The sequence below is a fragment of the Galleria mellonella genome, unplaced genomic scaffold (genome assembly GCF_026898425.1).
Source record: "Galleria mellonella isolate WM207_F2 unplaced genomic scaffold, CSIRO_AGI_GalMel_v1 utg38, whole genome shotgun sequence".
In the NCBI taxonomy this organism is placed as follows: Eukaryota; Metazoa; Arthropoda; class Insecta; order Lepidoptera; family Pyralidae; genus Galleria; species Galleria mellonella.
In genome coordinates, this window is record NW_026442090.1 from 7,304,820 (window position 1) to 7,331,711 (window position 26,892).

Sequence of the window (26,892 nt, forward strand, 5' to 3'; positions counted from 1 at the left end):
TAAATTAAAAACAGTTTTATTGGTTTATTTCGTTCGTGTTGTATCAAAATTGTTTATTTACAATATACATCCTAAAAGTAGTCTTAATCTAAATACTCATACAGTCCTTATTCAGTAACGTAATTTCCATTATTACAGTTTATTTAGTAGATAGATAATATTGAATCTTTTCTACTAATATCGTCTATTATTTTTAATGGAAATAATGCAAACATGTCTCTCATGTCTAATATGCTTATATTAGATTTACGAGTATAATATAAATCACATGTTTTATCTGGCATTTTCTTTCAGATTACTTTGGAAATACGATTCTTTCGCGACTTGGAAGAGCTGGGCGCTGTTCTTCTCGCCGGTCTCTCGAACCATCGACGAGAACATGCTGTTAGGATCAGACAGTAATATATACGGGTGATCAAACTCGGCCACCTGACCGAAATTCATCACAAGCACGCGATCCGAATCCATGATCGTGTTCAAACGGTGCGCAATCGTTAATACTGTACATGATGAAAACTGTCGCCTGATCGTCTCCTGAATGAAATTATCCGTCCTGCAAAGATATAATTTATCTTTAGAATCTATTTAGAAAAATGAAATGTAAAGTACCCATCGATATGTTTCCGTGAAATATATATATAAATGTTTTGAGTTAATCTAAACTGTTAGTATCCTTTTAATCAAACTATAAAACTTGAAGGACAAGTAGTCGATAAACCGTCAAGTGACTTAAGTATGTATATTTTGTTGCTTGTAAGACGAAGACGGAACATGAAATTACTTCAGAAGGTGGAGTTATTATTCTATTTTCATCCATTAAAAACCCCTCTTTGCACTAAGCGTCTTCAAGGCTTTTAACAAGGCTTTAATAAGTTCTTACTAGTCTGACAGTAGATACGAGCTTCTTTCAACGTGTAACTAACTTTTTTGATATAAAAAATCTTAACACTAGACGCATCTTTTACATTATTAGTATTAATATACTCACTGGGGATCCACGTTCGCAGTGGCTTCATCCATAATAAGTATTTTGTTTGACCTGAGCACAGCACGCGCTAAGCACATCAGCTGCCTTTGCCCCACGGAGAAGTTTGAACCACCTTCAGTCACTTTAAAGTCTAAAGATGGGACCGCTGATTTCATATCCACCTAAAATTATGAAAATTTGTAAAAAATTTGCCATATAATCCCAGCATAGAATAGGCCATCCCTTCCTTTCCCGTGGATGTCCTAGAAAGCGACTAAGAGAACTTAATAATCGAGAGATGGGCAGCAGCATACCTGCGGTTATGCAAACGGTTAACTGCGGTTGCCTAAGCCTATGTTCAACAGTAAACAATCAATGGCTGATATGACGATGATATTAAAAAATAATATTATAGAACTAAATTTTCCTCCACAACAATTGACATACTAAGAAAATATGTATAAAACGAACACGTGCGTAGGTCCTATCGAATACAAAATAAATTAAGTACTGGGAAAATTATCCCGTAACTTACACAAAAAAAAAATACAGGCCAAATAGGTTTTGCTATTCTTGAAATTGTTTAAAAATAAAACACTACAACAATTCAAGTACATAAATAATTGAATTACTGACCTGTTCAAGCGCTTTCCAAAGGTCATTGTCGCTGTAGATATTGAAAGGATCTAAATTGTACCTAATAGTAGCAGAGAACAGAACCGGCTCTTGAGGTATAATGGAAATTTTCGATCTAAGTTCCTGTAAATTAAGCAATATATACTGTAGTGTGAATTCTGACAAAAGGGCTAATAAAATTAAAATAATACAATTAAACTATTTCTTTTTATTACTGTTATTATTTACACACTCCCATCTAGTAAATAGTTTTAAAGGTTGTAACTATAAGCTTTTATAATATTAATTATAATATTAAAATTTTCAAAAACGACTATATGAAAAACTGTCCAGTTTGTTCTTACCTGTCTTCCAATTAAAGACGTGTCGACACCATCGATAGATATCAATCCGTCAATGTAAGCGAATCTAAATAACGCCGATATTAATGACGACTTCCCAGCGCCTGTCCTACCGACGATACCCACCTGAAAATTATTTCCAAAATGAGATCAATCCCAGCTGCATTGTCCCAGTTATCTCGTCTGGCAGTATTTCGTTCCGGTAATCCCATTGGACTAGTGAGCCCAATTTTTATTTTTATCTCCTTTTTGATGTTTACCGAGTTCCCTTTCAACCGATTTCAAAAAGAAGGAGGCTCTCAATTCAATTGTATTTTTTTAATTTTTTGTTACTTTATAACTCTATCAGTTGCAAACCAATATAAAAATTATTTTTTATCTGAAAGAATATACTCACAGATTGCTTCCATAGAAATTTTATCAAAATCAATTCAGCAGTTTATTTTTAAATCCAAATAACTGGTCTTGCCACAGTTTAAGTTGGATTTTTTATGATACATAATCTTAATTATTTTCATCTTATCTTCTTATTGTATAATAGTAGAAGTAAAAGTGTCGTAGCAGTTAAACGTATTGATGTCAATTAATTTACTTATTTGATGTAAAATTTATTCATATAAAAATAGGAATGACAAGAGACAACAGAAATTACATGGTTCGGTGCTGCCTCATCATTGACCTTAATGGATTCCATACAGTACATACTTAAATATTAATTTTATAAAAATACCAACACTATTTAATAAAAAAAAAAAGAATTATTATAATTTAAAATTGTGTTCCACAAAAAAAAACACCAACTTCGGTTGCGATTACTGAACCGTACTTTTGATGAAATTTCTATAGAACTAATATAAAAGTATATTCTTACAGAAAATTTGTTTTTTCGAGTTATGAGGTAACAAACAAAAAAATACAACGGAATAGACAATCTCCTTCTTCGTGAAGTCGTTTGAAAATTGATTTAGAATCAGCAAAGAACGCGTGCATACCAAAAATACAATAAAATACCTATTAATTACCTTCCATCCACTTTCAACAATAATGTTCATGTCTTTAAGTACCGGCGGTTCGTCTGGCGCGTATCGCAAAAATACTTTCTGAAACTCAATCCTGCCATGCGACGGCCATTGTGGGGGTGTCTCTATTTCTACAAAAAAAAAAATGCATGCAATAAATAATTATAGAATAACAAGGCATTAATACTTTGAGTCTTATAACTATATGTTATATCATTACTCCTCAGGAATTGACATCCTTAGGATGCATTATCATGCGTGAGGGTCACTATGGAAGTCACAATGTATCTGTAATGTCCGTGGTGCTGTTCATGTCTATAGGCATTCCATCAGGTGCCCGTCTACCTGTTTACCTTTATTTTCAATTTTTGTTCTCTATGATCTTTTTGGCTAGGTGTTCAATAGAATCAAGTGAAGCCAAGTGTTACTTGGCAGAGTCGTCCCAAAGGTGACAGCAGTGTTTCATGGATGATTGAACCTGTGCTTTATAGAGTTGTAATAGTTGTTTTGGTGTGAAGTATCATACCATATTTTATATACTAACTATAGTATTTTTATAGCCTCTGTGTACCTGTCACATGTAGTGTACATAGTGTACATACAAAAAGTAACATAGAAAAAATACAGTTGAATTGAAAACGTTATTCTAAATATAGCACTTACTTCCTTGAAAGAGGTTTGGCTCTGTGTCGATGCGAGTGTATTCGAGCACACGCTCAACACTGGTCAGCTGTGCAATGAACTCCACAAGCATGCGCGCGCCGTGCTGCAGCATCATCGTCAGCGTGTTGCTCTGCGTCACCGCTAGTCCTACACTGCCAACTGGGATCGCGTCTCCTGCACACACCACAATCATAACATAGTAACGTTTCATGCTGGAAACAAGTACCTTAGTAAAAACTATAAGGATTTTAACCTATTATACGGTTACTTTCATATGTCTCAACACAAGATTGAACAGTTAGTATGAAAAAATGTCTGTTTTTGAAATGTTTTTGTTTGCAGTTTTCCTTTTTGGCTGCTGGCTGAAGAGAAAACTAAATACGCTTGAGCTCCTTAATATTCTACCTTCTAGACAAGTGGCTAATGAATTTTTTTTATGCAAATTAACATGGCAAACAAGCTGACGGCCCACCTGATGGAAAGTGGTAACTGTCGCCTATAGTCATGAGCACTACCATGGACACAACAGACTATACTGTTTCGCCCATGATACCCCCCATGCGTTGCCATTTCTGAGGACTCAGGTGTAATTCATCTGTACCCTGTAAATTCACTGCCATATCCCATCCTTCAAACCGAAACACAGTCATACAAACACAACTGCTTCACGGCAGAAATACAAATGAGACAGAGGTGCCCAAGCAGACGACTTTTGTACAAAGTCTTCCTCTGATGAGGTCTTATCTACTGACAGATGCGTTTTTATTACTAAACGAATGAGATAAAACGAAAGACGTTTGTTTCAGTATCGCTTTACCACATTTACACGTAGAGATAACGTACCTATTGATAAATCCATTTGTCGTTTGTCTATAGGGGCTGGAGATATTAAAATCGAGTGGTAACACAATTATTATTCCAGTCCAACAAGAAGTCTATATACAAACAACATATATATATTACAATGCGACGCCCTAAATAAAACCACAAATCTGCAGCGCCCCTAGATGAATATCATGTTTTTTGGCATGAATCCAGAAATTCAGTGAACTCGTCTATAAAAGGTTGAAAACTTAAAAATACTTGAACACAACAATCTGTTTCATATCTGACTAAAATCACTACTTCATAAATACCTCAAACTAGAGCAATATTATCTAGGATAGAATATAACAATACTATATTATATTTTCAATAGTATCAAGACATGAATATAAGACTTTGCTCGGCAGTGTTTTTAAAGCCTCATAATCATATGCTACATATTATGCTATAAAATGTGCGTATCGAATAAGCCGTGCTTACCGGCTGCTTTTTTCTTTACTTTTTCTTTTATATTTGTTCAAAGTTCACTTACCAAAATCAAGATAAAGGAATGCAAATATGATGCTGCTAAGGTAGACCAAGCACATGGAATCTAAATAAAAGCCGAATGCGCAGCCTCCACCCAAGTATCCATTCCATGCAGATGTATTTAAGTCCTGATAAAACAATTATTAACAAAATTTTAATAATTAATGAAGAATACACAAGTTTTGCCCGTGACTTTGTCTACGTGACCGGAACATATTAATTAACAGGAACTAAATATAGTCTATGTAATTTTATGTGTGTACGCCAAATCATGATAATACTTGGTGGAACTGTTAAGACGATAGAAGTAACAAACCAACAAACCTATTTTAAGAATATTGATAAACACTACCTGTAACGTGTGACTCGTGTGACTGTGTTGCTCGAGTTCATTCAAATCAGATTTATTTAAATCAATTCAGCCATTTAGGTCACAATAGCAGTAATAGTGAGATAACTTTCCAAATTGAAAAATCCATGCTTATTATAATGAAAAAAATTATTCTTCAATAAATGTACTAAAATATGAAAAATATCAGCATAGAGTTGAAAAATATAATTGTAAAAAGAGCTCCTTTTGTGACGTAAGAAAATTAAAAACTCTGACAAAGAATATAATTTTAAAATAATAATTTCTCTAACTCCAATAACGAAAAATTTAATAGGGATGCATTGTTCAGCTAGAATATCATGAGCTACTACTACTAATTAAGTAGATAGTATTAGAACCCTTTCTCGAAACATGCTTACGTATAAGAGGCATCTCCTGTGAAATTGTCAAAATCATATTGTAGATAATTAGAAATATGTAGGTACCTGATGCTCATCAAACTGTTCAATAAGCCTCTTTTGGGCGCCAAATGACCTAATTGTAGCTATACCGTTCAAGGAAGAAGTGACCATACCGAATACTGGACTTTTTGCTGAAATACCAAACAAATTCTAACGTCATAAATTTATCAATAAATATTATTATTAAATAATGAGTAATATAGTCTTATTAATTTTTTTATAAGCATGAAAAAAATTAGTAAAGGATAATTAGACATATAAAACATAAGAAAATATTAGTTCCAGAAATTGGTTCCAGTGATATTTAACATTAAGTAATGTACGTACACTTATTTATTCATTATATTGTTAAAATATAAAATTCATAAATTATTACTCACTTGTGCCTTCCAATCTTTTAATTCCTTGTGCAGTCTTTAAATAAACTTTTACAAATAAGACAAACAGAATTAACAGTACTACAGATGGGACCAGAGTCCAATATAGAGCTATTGCGTTCAATATCAAAACGCAAGCTAGATTGCAATATATCTGAAATACGTCCATAAGTGTCCTAGGCAAAATTTCATCTAAAGCACCCATGTCCTTAGTAAAACGATTTAGAATTCGACCTGAAAAGATCAGTTAGTTCTTAAATCTGCTAGTAATAATAAATGTTACAGTAAATTACGATTATTTATTGGAATATTTTATTTCAAAATATCTAGCACCTTTTCACATTACAATACTTAAAATAAGTAGACTTAGTTCGAGAGATTACTGATAAACATTATTTTAAGCATTATAATCAGCTAACTGAAAATAAACAAAAGTCTCAAATCTTTGTATATGTACATATTATGTTATACAATTCTGAATCGAATTTAACGATAATTTTATTTTAAAGAGACTACTATTGAATTACTTCCATCACCTTCATTATCTTCCTACCCTTATCCCAATTATTATTTGGGGTCGGCGTATGTTTTTTTTTATCCATATTACAAAAAGATTTGGCTTATAGTGTTACAACCGGCCGCCTGCCTGACGTCAACCCTCTTTGGGAATTGAATCATTTTATAGAGGATATAATTTTAATTTATAAACATTACATATATAGAGCTAAAGTTTACAAACCTGATGAACTTGTGTCGAAAAATCGCATGATGCCTTTAATCATAGTGGAGAACATTACATCGTGTAGCTTTTTGGAAGCAGAGACACACAGTTTGACAAAAGTTAAAACTCTCAGATTAGTTAGCAGTACACACATAAAAACGATACATCCATGAATAATAAGATATTGTCCTGTAGTGAACCGTCCAACTTGCACACCTAAACCAGGATCTGTCAATAAACATTTTAATTAACAAAACACTTTAGTAAAAATACCTTACCTATCTGTTACCAGCGCCCTCTCACGCGATCTACTATTCCCTCTTAAAGGGAGACTTTCAAAAAATCCTTTTTTTAAAAGATGTACAGGATCTACGTGCCAAACATTAGGTCAAACAGTTTTAAGAGTTAGTACTCTCTCACTCTAGAAATCCATTCACTGGCGAATGATGGTAGTGATATCCGTCAACTATAGACAACACCATGGACGGATTTCTATATACAAAGGCGTTTTAATTTCTTTTATATCAATGTCTAATATAACTACTGTCCAATTGAGAGAGACATTTTATCAAATTACTAAATTATATCTACATTAGTATATATTTAAATTAATAGTTTATGACGAACACGGACCACAGCGTTATCTTACCATCTTCTATTTGATCTACCTCGCCGCCGTTTCATAAAGTCTGTGCTCATGTTGAATTCAATAAACAACAATTAGTACAGATAAAGAAAAGTAGAAAGATCTGGGAAGACCTTATTCAGCCGTGAAATAATATAGGTTTTTAAGTATTTTTATATAATTATCAGAATTATAATCTTAGAATAAAAATGATAATTTAAACTTTTTTGCTAGTATTAGATTGCTTAAATATGTAATTTTGCATAAAAGAGACATAAGTCCAGTCTCTTGCCCATTGTTCTTTACTTAGACTGCTTTCATATATAGGATAATTTTTTAATGACTAGTTATTATCTAGGTACAGTTCACAAAAACAATAAAATTTCTAAAGATTCCTATTTCTTGATATTTACTTTACGCATACAGTGAGTAAGCAATGTTTATCGTCTTTTCTTAAAATTGTAATAAAATTTCGTAATTACTTATAATTTCACAAAATTTTATTGAAAATGTAAAACAGATAGCTACGTACCCATATTTTCTCCCGATAAGTTCTCTTCGTATATAGCCATTTGATTCGACCTTCAATGGGAAAGGGAAACATATCATTAATAAAATTTAAATTTCAACCCTGAAATTATTGTTCATGAAATTATCTGATATTATTTTATTATCCGATAATTTGATATATATTAAAGATATTATTAAATAACTGACGACTTAAGTCATCAACGTATCATATATAATGACGCGCTTGGGATTTTTAATATTTATTTTTATTAAATTAATTATTTAAAACTCTATTAACATATAACACAGTTTAAAAACTTGTGTTCACTCCTAATGATATAATAATTAATTATAAGAAATTTAATGGTATTTTACTGTGATAAATTGTGAAGAGAAAATAAATGAATTATTAATTATATTGATAAAAAAGTAACTAACCAATAACTGACCCAGAAGTCAGCCGATGCACCACTCGCTGCTGCCAATGCAATCATTAATACTGTAAACGTAATGAATAACTTGCTTCCGCCTGAAGTGAAATATGCCGCTATCACCTCCCATCGCAAATTGCCTGATTGTCGTTCTTCTGCTACCATCTTCTGTGCTTCAAATTGAGGCAGCTTCTCTTCTTCATCATTAGTGAATGATTGGGCTCTTGCTAAGGAAGGTTTGTCTTCCACACTCTAAAAAAGGATAATACTGTTAAGTCAAATTGAAACAATGGAAATTAATCGTCATTATTTCGAAACGCAAATTAACTATATTAGGTAGTTAACAAAAAACATTAAACAAAATAATATATTTAAGCTAATATTAATACAATGTTATCCGAGGAGAGAAAGTGAGCGATTACTAGCAATTGTTTCGATCAGGGCTTGAACCAAAAGTGAATAAAAACGGAGAAATAGGTATGTATTGATTGTCAAATACAAATACGTTTGCAATAATTATTACTCAGATATAAAAAAGTGCGATAAAAATAACCGCTATTACCGCTCCAGATCCCACGCTCTCAGCGTCTTTGTCCTTGCTTTCTTGTAAACTGGCCAGTATCGTAGAAAATTCCTTGCCGGATGACACAAGCTCATCAAAAGTGCCCATATTCTCCACTCGACCCTGAAACGAAATAGATAAGACCGATCAATATCATACCTAATATTTATTTAGGTGCCTTTAACTTATTTAATGACCTAATTTAATATGTATATGTATAAACATCTCGTGTCACAATATTCATTCACGCTAATCTCCAAAACCGTTACTATATTGTTTGCTAGAACCTGATAGATAGGATAGTTTTTATTCCAAAATGAAAAACAAAATCGGTATATGGGCAACACAGCATTTGCTGGGTCGGCTAACTGTTATTCATAGTATCGACATATTGGAAACAGTTATCTCGTTATCTATGTATATGAACAAATGATTTACATATACATATATCACAATAGAAATAAAGGTAGATATAACGGCTCTTTAGTAATGTATGATACACCTGTAGTAATTATTTGAACGCTCTATAAGTAGGTTTACCTACATGCTCTGTTACATAAAAAAATATATAATACATGATGTATGTTTGGTAGTAAAGTGATGTTAAAATGGTCTACTAAACAAGTAGTTTACTATTCATATAAGTCGTGTGTTCGATCCTTCACTGATCCTACCTACAAATATTTTTGTTACTTTTTAAATACCTGTCAGTCCTGAATTGATCTAATTACTCTTGTTTACTAATTGTTTATAATTACTCCTCTCCATCCAAAGGTTGCCTGGAAGAGATCGCTCTTAGCGATAAGGTCGCCCATCGTTTTCTCATTGTGATTATTTCTTGTAATTATTTATATTTATAATAAGTTTACTATTGTAATCTTTTGGAGGAAACAATAAAGAGTATCTATCTATCTACTCTGTGCTATAAATAAAATATTAATAGACCTATAAGCGTTTGTGAAATGAGATGATTTTATATTACAAAACAAGATAATGAAATATCAATCCATGGACGAAATTAATAATTTTTTATATATAAAAAAATAACAATAGAGATCATACTAAAAGTAAATGTTTTTGATAAAAAAACAATCAGTAAAATTAGTTAAGAATAAAGCGAGGTAACACACAATAATATAAAATATTCACTTTTTAGTTCCAGCAATTGAATTAACAACTAAATATGATTTCACATCCGGATTTTGAGAGTGATTTGGCTATCAGTTGTCAATTGGAACAATTGCAGTTGTCAGCTGCATATTATCTAATAGGTTATTACGTATATTCCTATATTCTTTAATCGATTCTTATCAACTTTACGAATATTGTAAAGATAAAACGAAATATGTATCACACGTGTGTACTTAGACTGGATGAATAAAATCGATAAAAATATGATTCGTAAAAATTAGGTATATCCATGACATCATACTGATTAGATATTTATGTCTTAGCATATCATCGAGTCCTATAAACAAAATTGTTTTTTAACCAATTTCAAAAAAGGGATGTTTTAGTGCAATAAAGAATATATATATATAAAAGAATAAAGTATATATATATATATATATATATATATATATATATATTCGATTGTATTTTATGTCGGCACCTATATAAAATTTCCGCGAACTCTGCATCGATTATCGTGATTCCTTTTTTTATCATTAGGGTTTCTCTGTATTAGCTTAACGCTTACTAATTTTATTCATTTATACCTCATTTAGCACGACGATATAATCAGCAGCCTTAAGGAAGTGTATTTGATGAGTAACGAGAATGCGGGTCCGCCCGCGTAAATAACCATTGATGCATCCCTCGAAGAGCAGCCGTCCTACGTTCGCATCCACAGCAGACAACGGGTCATCCAGTAAGTAGATATCAGCCTGAACATACAATATAATCGTAAGCTACATTTTAAGAGTTTTTTATTCTTACTGATTCGCCCAGACTTCGATTTGAAGTCTTTATATGTCAGTTAGAATAGTTATACCTTAAGACGATTCATACACAAACCGTTTGTCAACCGCATAAAACTTCGAATAGCCACCGTGCGATTGTAAGTTACAATTTGATTGTCAAAATCCAAAGTTAAATTATTAAGAATCTCACTGCAAAATTAACATTTTAGTTGCTTCTTAGAGCACTTCTAAATAATCTATAATTTCCACATTGTTTGCTATATAATAATTTAAAAAGACTAAAGAAGTAACAAAAACAACAATCAATTACATACTTCTCTGTAAACAGAGCGCGCCAAATTGATCCTGGCTCGTTGACCCCCCGATAGGGACACTCCTCTCTCACCCACCAAAGTCTGGTCTCCGTATGGAAATTGCAGGAAATCTTTTTCAAGCGTGCATACTTTGCAGACCTATTCAAATATAAAATTAAATTTAAAATTTCGATGAAATCAAAAACAATTTAAAATAATATCTTAAAAATTTTGCTACACAAAAAAAGTAACTTGAATTGTAGCAATCTTAAGAAAATAAAACAACAAAATGTTATAAAATGAATTATATTTAAACTCGATACATAATATTCGACAAAATCACCTATAGCGTAATCTATTTGATAAGCACTTTATATATTTGTGAATTGAATTAATTTTTACTACCACGACAATGAAATCGCAGAGATAGCTAGTATATGTACCTATGCTAATCTAAAATATCAATAAAAAAATTAATATTCAACCCCAATAATAAAGATAATAAATAAGAACATGACAAACACAAAGACGTGTATCAAATAATAAAAAAAAATTATAAGTTTTTAGTTCATACCTTTCTGTACTTAACCGGGTCATAAGGAAGGCCAAATAAGATGTTCTCTCGGACCGTGCTGGGGAAGAGCCACGCCTCTTGGCATGCGTATGACAGGCTTCCTTGTATTGAAACGCTGCCAGAAGCCGCTGGCAATTCTTTTAGCAGTAGTTGTAACAGAGACGACTGGTAAAAATAAAGAATAATTTACAATCTAAAAAAATAATTTATATCTATCATCTCACAGTATTAATTTTATATTTAAAAATCTCGTATTACAATGTTTGTGGTTGAACTCCTTCGAAACAGTTACCTTTATATTTGGTAGGTATGAAAATAGGTCGGAAAACATATTACATACCGCTATGCGATTATGGTGCAAAAAATATATTCTGAAAAAATATTTATATGGCAACGTTTGCCGGGTCAACTAGTATTATGTATAAAAAATATGACAAGTAAATAATTTTCATAATATTTCAGATTTTATATAAAATATTATATCGAACATAAATTCATAACATGTGTTTAAGAGGGTTTTAACCTAGTGGTTTAGGTGCATCAAAACTTAATAGCAAATAAGATCAAACCTAGCCCACATTAAAAGATATATGTGTCACTTAAAATTTTCTATTAACTCTGGTGAGCATATACTAAATTACAAAAGAAGAAAGCGGTAAGGTAACCCCTCGACTAAAAGAGAGCAATACAAATATTACGTTTGTTCATCGCAATAGCAACAGTCGACTTATGTTTTCAGTTAACTATCACGCCTATGATTATGGGCTTATCTATTTATTTATTCCTTTTTAATTAAATTTGCCATAATAAAGGTAAATAACCTCTGTTATCAACAATATTACCACTTATACAGTAAATATTTCACAGCTAAATAAACCTATTTACTTTCTAACATTTTACCACAAAATACCCTAATCACTTCCACCATCTTTTGGAAGGTCGCCCTACTGTTTTGATGAATGTATGTCCTGTTCATGTCTATGATTTGGTCACTCAAGTATTTCTCTATTGCAATTTAAATTGTAAACAACATTGCAAACAAACTGTACTTTTCCAGAACCGACGGCTCCAATGATAGCGCAGAGCTTGCCTTTACGCAGCCGCATGGAAACATTCTTGAGAGCCAAGAAGTTGGGGTCACTTGTCCAGCTTGCGCATACATCACGTACTTCCACTGCGATGTCCAATGCTGGCTGCGATACGCTTCTTGCATATTTCCGTTCCATGCTCGAACCTAACGAATTTTTTTTTTTATTATTAATTAAGCAACTTTGAATTTAATGTTCTGGATTAACTCCATCAGAAGAAATAATCTGATTTAATATGTTAAAATTAAATTATATGACATTAGTAATTCGTCTCGGCTTCGCATTAGCAAGTATAACAAAAATTTGCCGATTATGGCAAATTTTGATACCTTTAATTGCATCATTGTAATTTTCGTAAGGATTTCTGATTTTTTTTAAATATTAATTATAGACTATATCACTCGCTGCTAGTGTAACTTCTATTTTTCTATCTGGTGATAGAATTTTTAAAACCGGTTGAATAGTATTATTGAATAGTAGTTTATCCTTTACAAACAAACATACACAAAAAAAAAACAAATATTCTCTCTTTATACTTAGTATAGACAAAGTTTTAATGGAATTCTAATAGAACCTCCACTATTCGTCTTGGCTTGTCACAGAACGAACTTGACACATTGTATTGTTTGTCGCCTTTTAGTACTGAAACACGGGAGACAATAAAACTAGTTTTTTTCTTGACTTGTATGTTAGTACTTTAACTTTTGGGCTGAGAGTGGCGCCTTATGATATCAAAAGTTAATTATAGTTTGCCTTGCCTTTGTTATAAATAAAAGTTATGCTTATTCTACGAGGACCGGAGTAAGTAACAACTACTTTACATAATTTTAAAAGCGTTCATAACGAAGTGTAGCAACGTCGTAATTATTTATCGCTTTTCAAAAACAGTTGAAAATTTTCTAATATTTCTGAGTAATTATTTAAAAAGTACTCTACCTACTATTACGATTAGCTTTGTTATTTAGCTACCACTGAATATTTTAATGTTGATGATAAAAACATTTCAAATACATGGAAATAAAATATGAAGTAGGTACAAATATTTTACTGCAAAATTTATATACAGTGTCTACGACTAACGTTTTAGTTCGCTAATAGAGCACCTTTTTAAATAATTAGTGAGAATAATTGAAAGAAGTTAAATTATTTTTGTAAATTGAGAGGTAATTGCGACATTACCACGTTAAGATAAGCAAAAGTTAAGAACACTCTTAACACAAATTAGAAAAAGTACGTTGTTTCCGCGCTAAGATTAAATTTTTTAATCCTTAGACCGCAGCCAGACATTGTGCAACTGAGCGTACAAAGTACTTAATTGGATAATTACTAATACTCACGTTTAACAAAGGATGCATCCGATTTTCTTTTGTACGAGAGCGCTTTAACACACATATCTTTTTCACTGGAGCTGATAGAGTCTCGGAATATACTCGCCATTGAGGTCGAATGGCTCGCCACCAAGTCGGGACGGTCCTCTGTAAATCAGAACGAATCTTTTTTTGGCAACGCAAGCCTGCTATGCCATCGCCTTTTTATATTTGTTAATAATATATTAAGCAGAATTGTATTCGTGCAATTACTTTACGTTTTTTTTTTCATTCCACTATATCCATGGCATTCAATTAGATAATCTATATAGGCGACGGTTGTAACTTTTCACCAGGTACTGCTTACCATCCAGGTAGACCTTTTGCTTGTTTGACAGGTCAATAAAAAAGGTAAGCCGTCAGGTTATTAACCATTTCAAATTTCATAAAGGAATAATATAGAACTTTATAGAACACAGTCATAATTTCGATGCTTGTTATCTGAATAAACTCAGATAAAATCCTACAAAATTTCAAATCCATTTAGATCACCCAAATATTTTATCAATTCTACTCAGATACACAGACCGCGGACAATAAAATTGTCATCGATATAAAGATATCGAAGAAGCATTTCAATTTGAGCTAACTAATGACCTACAGTTGCTTATAATATTAACAGTCTTTTGTTTACTAGTTGTTCAATGGACATAGACGTATGCACCTATCTATAAGTTATAGATCAATATATGCTGAATTATCACCTAATTGTTCGGGATATGCCACAAGCGCTAGACCACTAGTATATACCTGTCGTCAAATGTGTCATTTCGTCCTTTCTATTAGTCTGACTATATGTTTTAATATTGTCACTTTGGTAATTCACATTTGAATTCTTGTTTTTTAAGAAGATGTAGTATAGTAATCATTTTAAATGATAACAGGTCGATAGGTAATTACAATTTTTGAAAATATTCTTTTATTCCTCTAAACTTACCTAACATAAGGAAGTCTTGAACTCGTCCAATTGAAACAAGTAATTCGGATGAGAATGCAAACACCAAAGGGAGAATCAATGTTATATTAATCTGAGCTGCGTTCATAAACTGTTGTAATGGATATATCTAAAAGAAAATATTTTATAAGACACTGAAAATTTATTTTAAATATCTTAGTAATCACCATTATATTTTCAACTAATTTCAAAAAACAAGGTATTTAACTCGGTTGCTAAAAACCAATTTCCATTTTTTTTTATCTGAAAGGATTTCAGATTGGCCCATGGAAATATTATAAAATTGATTCATTATTTAATTTTTAATTCATAATAACTGGTTTTGCCACGATTAAAGTCAGTGTTTTTATGGAACATAATCAAGTTTTTTGGACAAAAATAACACTTTCAGTTCAAACCGAATCAAGCAATTCCCACTCTTACGAGAAAGGCACAAGTTATTTTTCCAATCAAACAGACAAAGTTATGGGCTCACACACATAAGTGAACCAATGTAATTTAATAATAATAATATAATGCAATACTTACAACATTAGCTGTCATGGAGTTGCCAAACAATATAAATGTAAGTATTGTAATGAAGAGCGCGGTTCTCTCCGTAAATATCAAAAATCCTAAGAACACAACTCTAAGTGCGGTAGCGACTCGTATTTGCTTCATCTCATTACCACGTTTGTCTCTAACCACCTTTTGGAACGGAATCTCCCAAGCGTACATTTTGATAACCTATAAATAAGAAATAGTATATACATCTTATTTCAATTTCATATTTAAATACAATTAAATATATGTTATATTATAGGTACGTATGTATAATATATAAATTTACAATGATTTAAAACAATCTAATTGTATTAATGACTAAATTAATATGTAAATCTATTAAGTATTTTAATTTCTTAATGATTATCTATAACCTAAATAACATTCATCATATTCTCTTAAATATATACCTATAGTCCCATATGACTTAAGCCAGTAATTAAAAATAAATTAGAAGATTATTAAAAAATATTTATTGAGGACAATAGAAATACAAAAATTACTGTTCGTTAATTTTATATTTACAAATAATTACTTTTAGTTTAATCAGTATACATAATTAAATGTGACCAATGTTTAGTTACTTTAACTAACATGCAAATAATTTTATATGAACGCACACGTGCGTTATAAAGGCCTACGCAGATCTACACGATTGATATTTGTCTGCAGAGAAAATAATGTCCCGTTTTATCTCCTAAGGACACGGACATAGACATATACATGACAAATGAATAGCATAGACTGTTTATTTGTTAGTAGATCAGATAAATTAATTAAACGCAACACTAGCGTTGACAACTTTTATAGAATATTATAAAATCACTATTTGCTCACTACTTCGTACGCATAAATTTCATAAGTAGGAAATTTAATGAAATAGACCGATTGTTCTAGATGGCGTATTAAGATAAAACATATATTAGACTTTAAGCTACACTTTCTGGAATACAATTATGGAAACCGTATCCATTTTGTTGCAGTAGTTTCTGCGTGATGCAGAAACAAGCATACGGGCAGACAATATTTCTAAAAATTATAGCTTATATGTCTCTTGGTCTTATTAAGATCCTCCATATTTTTTTCCCTATATACAAACCATTTCACCCATATACAAACACGTCTAGTTACAATTTTATATATTAATAAATAAGATTCTTTACTTAAACTGTTTTCACAGCAAAAGGAAGGCAGATTTTTCAATCATGATGTTTAGCATCAAAATTCACCGCTGGCTCTGTGATATAAATACATGCGTAGAGCTTGATAAGCTGTGATAACCCAATCTACTCATAGCTAATTCATTATTTACAAAGTCTAAAACAAATCAAACTGTACTTACTTGAATTCCATTTATAACTTCGCTCATTACTTTTATTCTATCGTCTGTCCTTTCGGCTGTGCGCATACGCACTTTACCAAGTACCCTACCGATAGTAACTGAAAAAAATGCAATACTTTAAGTATATAATTTAATAAATAATAATACAGCATAGATTATTATTATTAAAATACACAGGTGTTTTAGTAATACTAATAATAATATTATACGCGTATAATCTTACTAAAGTACTCGTAAGTACTAGACGGTCAAAAGCTACCGCTTTACATTCATACTCGTAATACGGTCTGTTTTTCCATTTACTTAAATCCATCTTTTAAACTAACATTTTATTTTGATAGTTTTGCGTAACTACTATTTTATCGACCATCAATATATGCTATTATAAATTTAATTCTTATTGGTCTTTACATTAAAAACTGCTTTAATATCAATATGAAATATTAAGTTTAACGGTAGGTTTAGAAAAATGATGCCACCGAAACAATCCCAATGTAAACCCAGCATTACGTTTAGAATATATATTTTATAATTTCTCATATTTTATTGAAAACGTAAATACATTGTTATTTACACTGAATATCTAAATAATTGATATGATTAATTAAATTGAGTACCTAGACGTAAACGTGCTGATATTACTCATAATGATTGATATGTTTATATATATCGTACATGCACATACATACATTTTGTCCAAATCCATTCAGTTTTATACATGATAGTAGTAAGTATTTCTTTTATGGTACTGATTAAGCAATCCAGGGGACAGCCTTTATAATGAAAAATGTTATCTAAACTAATATCATAAAGAGATAAGATTTGATTTTTTGTAAAAAAAAACTTAACCGATTTTAAAAATTCTTTCACTTATAGAAGAAATCAGAAAGAATGTTATCTGTAAGTAAAAAATAGATTTATTTAAAAAAAATACATCCTGGCCAGCACAGAAAACCGTGACGTACATTGCACCCTTAGTAGTAGTCACTGCGAAATATTAAGGTATTATTCCTCTTATACCAAAAACTGGACTGACTCCTATTACTATGATATATATATATATATATATATATATATGATATATATATATATATATACTATGCACCAATAAGTACTATACTACTTATGTATAATACTAGTAATATATGACTGTAAGACAAGCTGAGCGATTATAATAACATCTGTGCATACATTCATTGCAAATTATATACAGACTACGTTATATAGGTTTAAGGATTTGTTCAAGTATTCACCAGTGGCAACATTTTCTGTAACTGTTCAAGTTTTTTTCATTCTCAATAACATTGGTATATACCATATTATTTCATTTTCATCGTTAATTTCAGCCGTTAACTATCCATTACTGAACATAGGCTTAACCTATCAGGGAGATAGAGGAGCCAGTAGTTGTCACGCTTGGTAGACTGGTTGATAACCGCAGTTAAGCTTTGGTGATGTTTTAATAGAGACGCTGTTGCCCATACCTCGACCATTAAACTCCTTTAGTCGCCTCTCACGACACCCACGTGTAAGGAAGTGGTGGTCCATTCTATGCCGGGACCGTACAGTATGATGTATATTATATACCCATATATATTATATGAAGGTTAATTAATTTTTTATTTAGAGTTAAGAGATTTTATATTTGCGTGGTAAACATAGTTAATGTTTATTTGCAAATGAGCGTATATGTTGTGCTACTAAGGCTATAGATTTGAAATTTGAAATAGGAATAGTTTTAGATATTTTTGACGTACCTTTATTGTTAACAAATAATTGAAAAATATATTTATTTATTTTTGCTAGTATTATGTTATCTATAGACTTTCAAAACATGCCTTTTAATTCATAGGATTATTGTACAAAATGGCTTCATTTACATATTCTAAAACCGGCTTTTATCTTTAATGCGCCATGGTTTTCGACTTGTGATAGAAATTGTAAATGAAAAATACCATTTCGCTCATTTATTTTTATTTTTTGAACAAATCTATTCTATTTAAGATTATATATACTCGTATATATATAAGATATTCAAGGTATATTTCAAATAATGTAACGACAAAATGTCTTCTATTTTTAAAAAGGTTAAAAATATCACTCACCTTGAATTGGCAATGCAATTAAAATTAAAGCCGCTAACCCTATTAGGGCAGCGTTTTTCGCCTGCATGTAACCTAGATAGGATACTGCGATTAGCTGCAGTGGGATGATCCAAATGTAGTGCAAAAAGAGAAAGGCCATGTCAAACCGCTGCAGATCGTTAGAGAGCAGATTCACCACTTTTCCCGCCGTCGTCTCACCAAGAGACCCGTTGTTCATACGCATTATCTAAAAATTTACTTTGGCTTTTAACAACACTACTGTGACCCTGTTACACTAAATTGATTCAAGAAAGGCAACGTATGAAGGCTATCATTACCTACACAGTATACTCTGTTATATTTATAATACTGTTCGTATTTTTAGGCGACTGTTACTACTTTTTATCAAGTGGGTCGTCGTTTTGTAATTCTAGTTGCATAAAAAAAAATCTAAAGAACAATTAATTGCAGGTTTCACGACCTAGTGGTATACTATTCCTTATTCTATATTATTCTTATAATTACAAGCTAACAGTAATCGAAAACATCAATAATAAGTTTTTTTTTTTTTTATACAACTTGGAATGGCAAACAAGCTGACGGCCCACCTAGTGGAAAGTAGTAACCGTCGCCTAAAGACATGAGCAGTACCATGGACATAACAGAATATACTGTTTCGCCCATGATACCCCCCATGGGTTGCCATTCCTGAGCACTCAAGTGTTATTCCTCTGTACCCACTAAATTCACGCCAAATCCCACCCTTCAAACCGAAACACAGCCATGCAAACACAACTGGTTCACGGTTGAAATACGAATGGGACAGAGGTACCCAAGCAATCGACTTTTGTACAAAGTCTCCCTCTGGTAAAATAATCTGAATAATATTCCTCTGTACTAACTACCTCATGAGAGCTTATAGTCGTGAGCATATTTACTCGTACTATCTATACTTATATATTGAAATCCACGAACTATCATATAAAATAGAATAATCTATTTTCATAATTGATTAATACGAATATATATAATATATTTAATCAATTCAGTAGATTCTGCCTAATTCAGCCATCAAAACTAAACAGGCAAACTTCTTCCTTACATAAGCGAGTGTTATCAATTTCACCAAGTTACGATGATCTGTTCATAAACCATGCCATTAGGTTACATCAACGGTGAAAAGTAATTTTATCTCATATTCATAAGACAACAGAATATTCTTTCCATGATATATTTTTTTAATTTATTTATCGTTGAATTATATTAAATAACTATATTAATGTTTACCTTTCTAAACATTAACGAGCTAGTAGCCACTCGAAGTTTCATCCCGAACTGCTGACAATACAAATTACCGTGGTGATTAAAGAAAGCTGCCACCCAGTTGGCGAGGATGAGCCCGACAGCGTAGTACATCGCCGTCAGCTGGTCTATAGTATCGGTCGGGGACCAAAACTGAAGTAGCCGGGCAAAAAGTAGCGGTGTTCCTGTTCTGTTTGAAATTCAACATTTATAATATTTATTTTACACCAATAGAATTAGACTCTATTACCAATATGGTACATAGGGACACATATGATGCTTTATACTGTCCATCTGTCAAAGTTTTATACCTCAATAACTACTCGTATTAATGCTATTGTTTTACAAATAGTTACAAATATTTTTTTTAGTTGAAATATATCGATAGAATTGTTCATAGAGTTAAAGTGAGTTTTTAATCATAATTTAAATGAGTGTGTAAAAAATAAAAAAGTACAGACAAACATTATTACATTGTTAACAAATTATAACTGAAAATTCTCTCAAGAACGGAAAACAATTGGCGGAATTTTCTTATATCTTTAATAAACACATCAAAAAAGGCTAAACAACACATACTATTTCAAATTATTAATTGATTATTATATCATTTCTTACCAAGTAGATAATACCTATGTAAACTTTTTTGATCTAGTGGACATACTGGCTATTTGTAAAAAAAATCAAGTATCATTTGTTTTTTTTTTCACAAATTCAAAAGCGAATGCATTTGTTCGAATTTTATAGCGTTTTCTTTGCTTATTAAAATTTTATAATTTAAACAATAATTTGATAAAAGTTTTGTATAAATTTGGATTTTGAGACATTTTTTACGTCATGGAGCGACGTCATTTGAACGCAGATGAAATGCAAAGAGCTGTAGGGATGTTGCAAGCGGGAAGAAGACAATCTCAGGTATCTCGGTATTTTGGTGTCAACAGAAGCGTTATTTGCCGTCTTTATCAGCGTTACACTAACACTGGAGACCCTGCTGAGCAACACCCAGATCTTGCCGTGTACAACCACATGGCAAGATCGATACATACAACTGACTGCAAGACACCAGCCGATGTTAACCGCCCGAAATATAAGTTTAAGGCTCCAAAATTCAAGTGGTGTATTGTTAGCTGCCAAACTGCGCGAAATCGACTGTATGAGTATGGCCTACGAGCACGATGCCAATTGGTTGGCCTTCCGATACGTCACTGGAATCGCGCTCGACGAAATGAATAGTGAAGGAAACACATTACATGGACCCGAGAACAATGGGATAACATTTTATTTTGCAATGAGTCTCGATTGGGGTTCAAGCCTGATATTAGAAGGGTAAGAGTGTACCGTCGTCCTGGAAATACTGAAAGACTGAGATGCGTTCAGGAAGTGCATTCATACAACGGCTCAAGAGTTATGGTATGGGCAGGTATTATGAAAAACCGACGAATTGAGCTCGTTTTTGTAAATGGTAACATGAACGCTGTAAATTACGTTGAGGATGTTCTAAGGCCTTATGTCCGTCCATTGGCACAAACGCTTGGCTCCGATTTCTCGTTGATGCATGACAATGCGCGTTCGCATACAGCTTTGCACACACGGGAGTACTTGGCAAGGGAAAACATCCTGATATTGCGCTAACCTGCACAATCGTCAGATCTCAACCCCATCGAGCATACATGGGACATGCTCCAGAGACGTGTTTTAAAGGACTTGGATGGAGTGACAACAACCCAACAACTGATGGACTTACTAAAATTTCACTGGGAGCAATTGCCGCAGGATAACATTAACAGTCTCATCGATTCTATGAATAATCGGTGCCAGCAAGTTCTCCATAACACTCCCTTGTTATGGTCACACTTTCTTTTAATTTATGCAATTTTTGTACAACCATTTAATTTTAGTTTAAGTAGAACATTGGGTCCTATGACACACGCCGTGAGAATTCTACATCCTCCACTGAATTTATTTTTGATGGAAAAGTTATAAGTAAGTCTACACATAATGTAAAATCTTATCACTTGCTGGTATATATTTTTATGTAATATTTATTAAATAAGTTATTATAAAAAAAAAATACAATACCTTAATACTACGTAACCAAATTGCATGAGCCCACCAGGTAAGAAGGACCAAATGAAAGTTTTGATGAGGACGTTTCTAAAAGAAGGCTTTCGGCCAGCCACTTTCGCTGCTTCTTCTTCTTCTAGCCATCTCCTGTCAAATTAATATTTTGTTTTACATAATTTAAGACATTGTTTTACAAAAAAAAAACACCGACTTCTTTCGTGTTATTTTTTTTAATTAAAACCTACTGAACCGATTATTATAAAATGGTTACGGGACTATTTTGAAACTAATTTAAACTCTTTTCCTTTTAGATAAAAAATATTTTTCTAAATCGGTCTAATAAATGCGTCATTTAAAAAACATCATTTTCTGATACTGAAAAGTATACCTGAATTGAGATCCTCCTTTATCGAAGTCGTTTAAAAAATTAATTTCATTTGAAACAATATTATGTAGGAGCTACAGGTTTATTAACTATCTATCTATCGATTATAACTAATCTAATTTTTAATTTGATTTTTTTTTATTAGTAAATAAAAAACTATAAAAAATTCACTCTATATAACTGTCTCTTCTTCTTTTTTAAGTCCATTAGAATGCACAACTATTATACTTATAAAAGTTAAAAGTGACCTGCCTATTGATGCATGAATAATTCTAATTCCATCGCAATAAGAAGAAGGAAAGAATCGTAATCGTACGTTAAATTTATATAATATCTACTAATATAAATATTTCTATTTTCTATACTGTAACTCCAACTGACAAAAAATTATTAAAATCTTTTTACAGTCTCTAAAGTTGTTTTCAATATTTGTTATTCATACAATTAAATTATAATTAGACACACAGACGTACTATATCCTAGAAAGAAATATTCAACTACTTTTTATTACTTTTTGGCAACCTTTTATCCCACTCAATCAATATCTTCTAGCGACGCGATTAAAAGAGAATCTCTTCATATAATAAATTAAACTTCTTGTGGAAAATTACGATTAATACTCGTAATAATTTTTACGTGTATACAATCGATTATATAAATAATGATAAAGATAATCTCTTCAATTATCTTATTACAACAGTAATAATCAAGAACATAGTAAACATACATTCATAAAAAACTGGCAAAGAGCTCATCGTGAGTATACATACGGTAATAGAATATTATTACTTATACTGTAATAATAAGGTCCTGTTAATCACTCACATTATTTTAAGATATTAAAAGGTAGCAATCAAATTTATTTACTATTATAGAATTTACGAAAAGCCACATTTTATATATATATATATATATATATATATATATATATATATATATATATATTAACATATTAAGAATACACTTTTTTATACTGCGATATTGTGTTCAACGATAAAATTAAATAAATTTAGCTTAAATATATTTTTTGTAATTGTCATGGTTTTTTAAATTTGATTTAATAAATTCGATACATATTCGAGATGTATAGGGTTCGATTAAATGCAGATTATCAGACTCTTTTGCCTAATCAAGCCTATTGCATAAAATTAATATTACCATGAAATGTACTCACAAATTTCACATTGCGGAAATAGTAGTAGAATCTGTTTTGCTACTGAACTTATTTAAAATGGCATCGAATGAAATATATAAAGTAATACCATATTATTAGAGAAGCATGCTTCACATAGTAAAAGAACAACAAAAGTTTAGTATGTTAGTAACAATTTACAGAATTTTTTTATAAAAAATAAGAACAGAAGCCTACCGCACACCATTTTAAATTACACTTAGTTTATATCAGACAAAATAACTAAATTTTTAACATCATGCTTGTTTCTCACAATAAAGCTACCTTATTATATTTAAACAACTGTATCTATTTTATTATAATATTAGCATAGACTATTAATAAAAGAATATATAGTAAATAATGATTGTGTAATGTAAATAAATAATGCCTACTCTTTAATTGATGCTTATTCTTTTTGATACTTTTCAATGACTCATAAATTCCGAATGTACTACTTAACAAAATAAGAAGACCATATAATGGGGTACCCATGTACCCGTTAAATGTATTTCATTTCATAGATTTTTTTAATTCTAAACTTTGATATACAAATAGGTTCACTAAAAAGAGCAAATAGGAGATTAAACTTTCTGTGAATAGGGTAATGTTTAAAATAGATGATAAATAAATTGTATTTACTTATGTTTTGTACCTAATTTTATTGATAAAATATATATTCCTGTAGCCAAAAATATTGAAATATGTATCATAATATAATCGACATCTTTATTTTAATTTCATAAGAGTAGTTAAATGTTAAAACAATATATATATTGAGCAATAGTTGGGGGTACTCTTGGAGGTTCCTAATGATTGTTTCGCACCGCGGTGCGTGGTCTCGGACGATCTACTACGCCACTGACCTATTTTTGCTTTTTTTGCTATCTTTTTGATTTCATGGTACTTAATATGTATGCGAGTAAAATAAAAACTAGAATCTCAAAAAATATTCTACTAATACAAAAGAAGAAATAAGATAAAGCGGCTTGCTAATATTTAAAATACCGTGATAATTATACTTTCATCCGGCTTCAAAAAGAAAAAAGTTCTTAATTCTATTGTATTTTTTTTGTTTGTTACCCTATAATTCCGTCAGTGACATACAGATTATAAAAATTCTTTTTTATTTGAAATGCTTACAAATTAGTCCCATAGAAATTTTATCAAAATCGGTTAAATAGTTAAAATAATAATGGGTTTTAAATTAAAATAATTGGTTTTGCCACAACTGAAGTAAAATTTTTAATGGAACATAAATCTTATATGACGTTAAAATGCACGTGCGTGACGTAGTTAAGTAGCTTGTACAAGTCATACTCGCTCCATTGTCAAGATAGCAGATTAGAAAGCTGATATGGCAGGATCTCTAAAATTTGATTCAATGCACTGATAACAGTCGTATCCGTGAATAAATTTACTTGTTTTCATTCTAATTATATAACTTAAACCCTTACATAAAACATGTTTATAACTTTGTTCGTGTAACCAAAACGTATTGACAACAATAAAGAATGGTATGAAAAAGGACATACAATTTACATACATATAAAATTCCATGAAAAGTAATTTGCTGTGCCACTAAAGCGCTAAGAGATACCAAACTTTCACGTTTACAAAATCCATTGATTAGTATCTACCCTAACTTCTTTATTTGAAAAAATAACTGGCAAATTTCATATGTTGTTTTCAAGACAGTATATCTAATAATAATAAAATCTGGTAATAATAGTCAATAATGTTTATAATAATATACAAAACTGCGTGCAAAACTCAGTGACAAACATAGTTTCATTAATTTCGACTTCAAAAAGGAGAAGGTTTTCAATTCGAATATTTTTTATATATAGGTAGATAATTATGGAATATTTGGAACTAGTGAAGACCCATTTTCATTATTTTTCATTCCCATATTTATTCCATATTAATTTGTTATAAAGAAAATACATATTTACAAGGTTTATGGATGCTTATTAAAATAAATATACCTAACGGAAATGTATTTGTTGTTTTTAGATATTAATCTATATGATTATTATTGTTAAATTTTATTTCTTCATGCGTTATTTACTTATTTTTTATGAGACTGAATAATAAACCAGCTTAGGGGTCGTCTGTGGAAAGTAGTAACCCTCTCTTATATATGTAAATAACATAAAATATGCTTTTACATCCATGGTACCCCTAATGCGTTGTCATTCCTGACGACTAAGATATTTATATATCTTGTAATGTTACTACCACACCTGCCTAATCTTTAAATCTAAACATAACCAAAATGTTTAAATTGTACAATTTTCTTAGAATAAGTCAAATCACTAATGAAATAAAATATTAAATTTATGAACACACCGTTCTAACTCATCTCCTGTACGTTTTGAGTCATAATTTTTTTTTGCTTTCACCAAATCACTTTCATCCAGATCACGAATATTCCCGTAATAGAATAAAGGAAACATCCAACAGAAGAAAAACCGCGAAATCGCTCCCGGTCGTTTCTGCGGAGTGGGCGAAGCTTTAGGTTTTTCTTTATTTTTTTTGTTTGCTTTTATAGCACTACCGTTTATTTCTTTTGCACCCATTGTTTTTACTTGTATTAAAATGTTTTTATATAATGTAATACTGTATAAATACAACTTCACGTCACAGTCTATAAAATTTTATATCATTAACGTACAGATGTTTACAGCGCACCGCGCTCACACACTACTGACTTGTAACACCACAACGTTTCAGCGATAAGGTTCATTTATCTATATTACTGTTACAATCTTTAAATAAAATTAATACTTTTAACGAGGTCTC

The 26,892-nt window shown here is 31.1% G+C and overlaps 1 protein-coding gene across 1 annotated transcript; it reads right to left on the reverse strand.

Moving 5' to 3' along the window:
• On the reverse strand, positions 1-26,814 carry LOC113523008 (ATP-binding cassette subfamily C member 4-like). The gene is made up of 25 exons (XM_026908871.3): positions 26,440-26,814; positions 22,547-22,678; positions 20,453-20,657; positions 19,187-19,412; positions 17,082-17,179; positions 15,725-15,922; positions 15,179-15,305; positions 14,212-14,349; positions 12,836-13,020; positions 11,787-11,951; positions 11,234-11,371; positions 10,716-10,883; positions 8,998-9,120; positions 8,443-8,687; positions 8,027-8,076; positions 6,888-7,097; positions 6,152-6,382; positions 5,796-5,902; positions 4,984-5,107; positions 3,627-3,800; positions 2,967-3,094; positions 1,948-2,070; positions 1,604-1,726; positions 989-1,149; positions 1-553 (listed from the first exon to the last, which is right to left on the reverse strand). The coding sequence occupies exons 1-25, from the start codon at positions 26,667-26,669 to the stop codon at positions 274-276; spliced, it is 4,089 nt and encodes a 1,362-aa protein (XP_026764672.2). The 5' UTR covers positions 26,670-26,814; the 3' UTR covers positions 1-273.
• Positions 26,815-26,892: the final 78 nt, after the last annotated feature.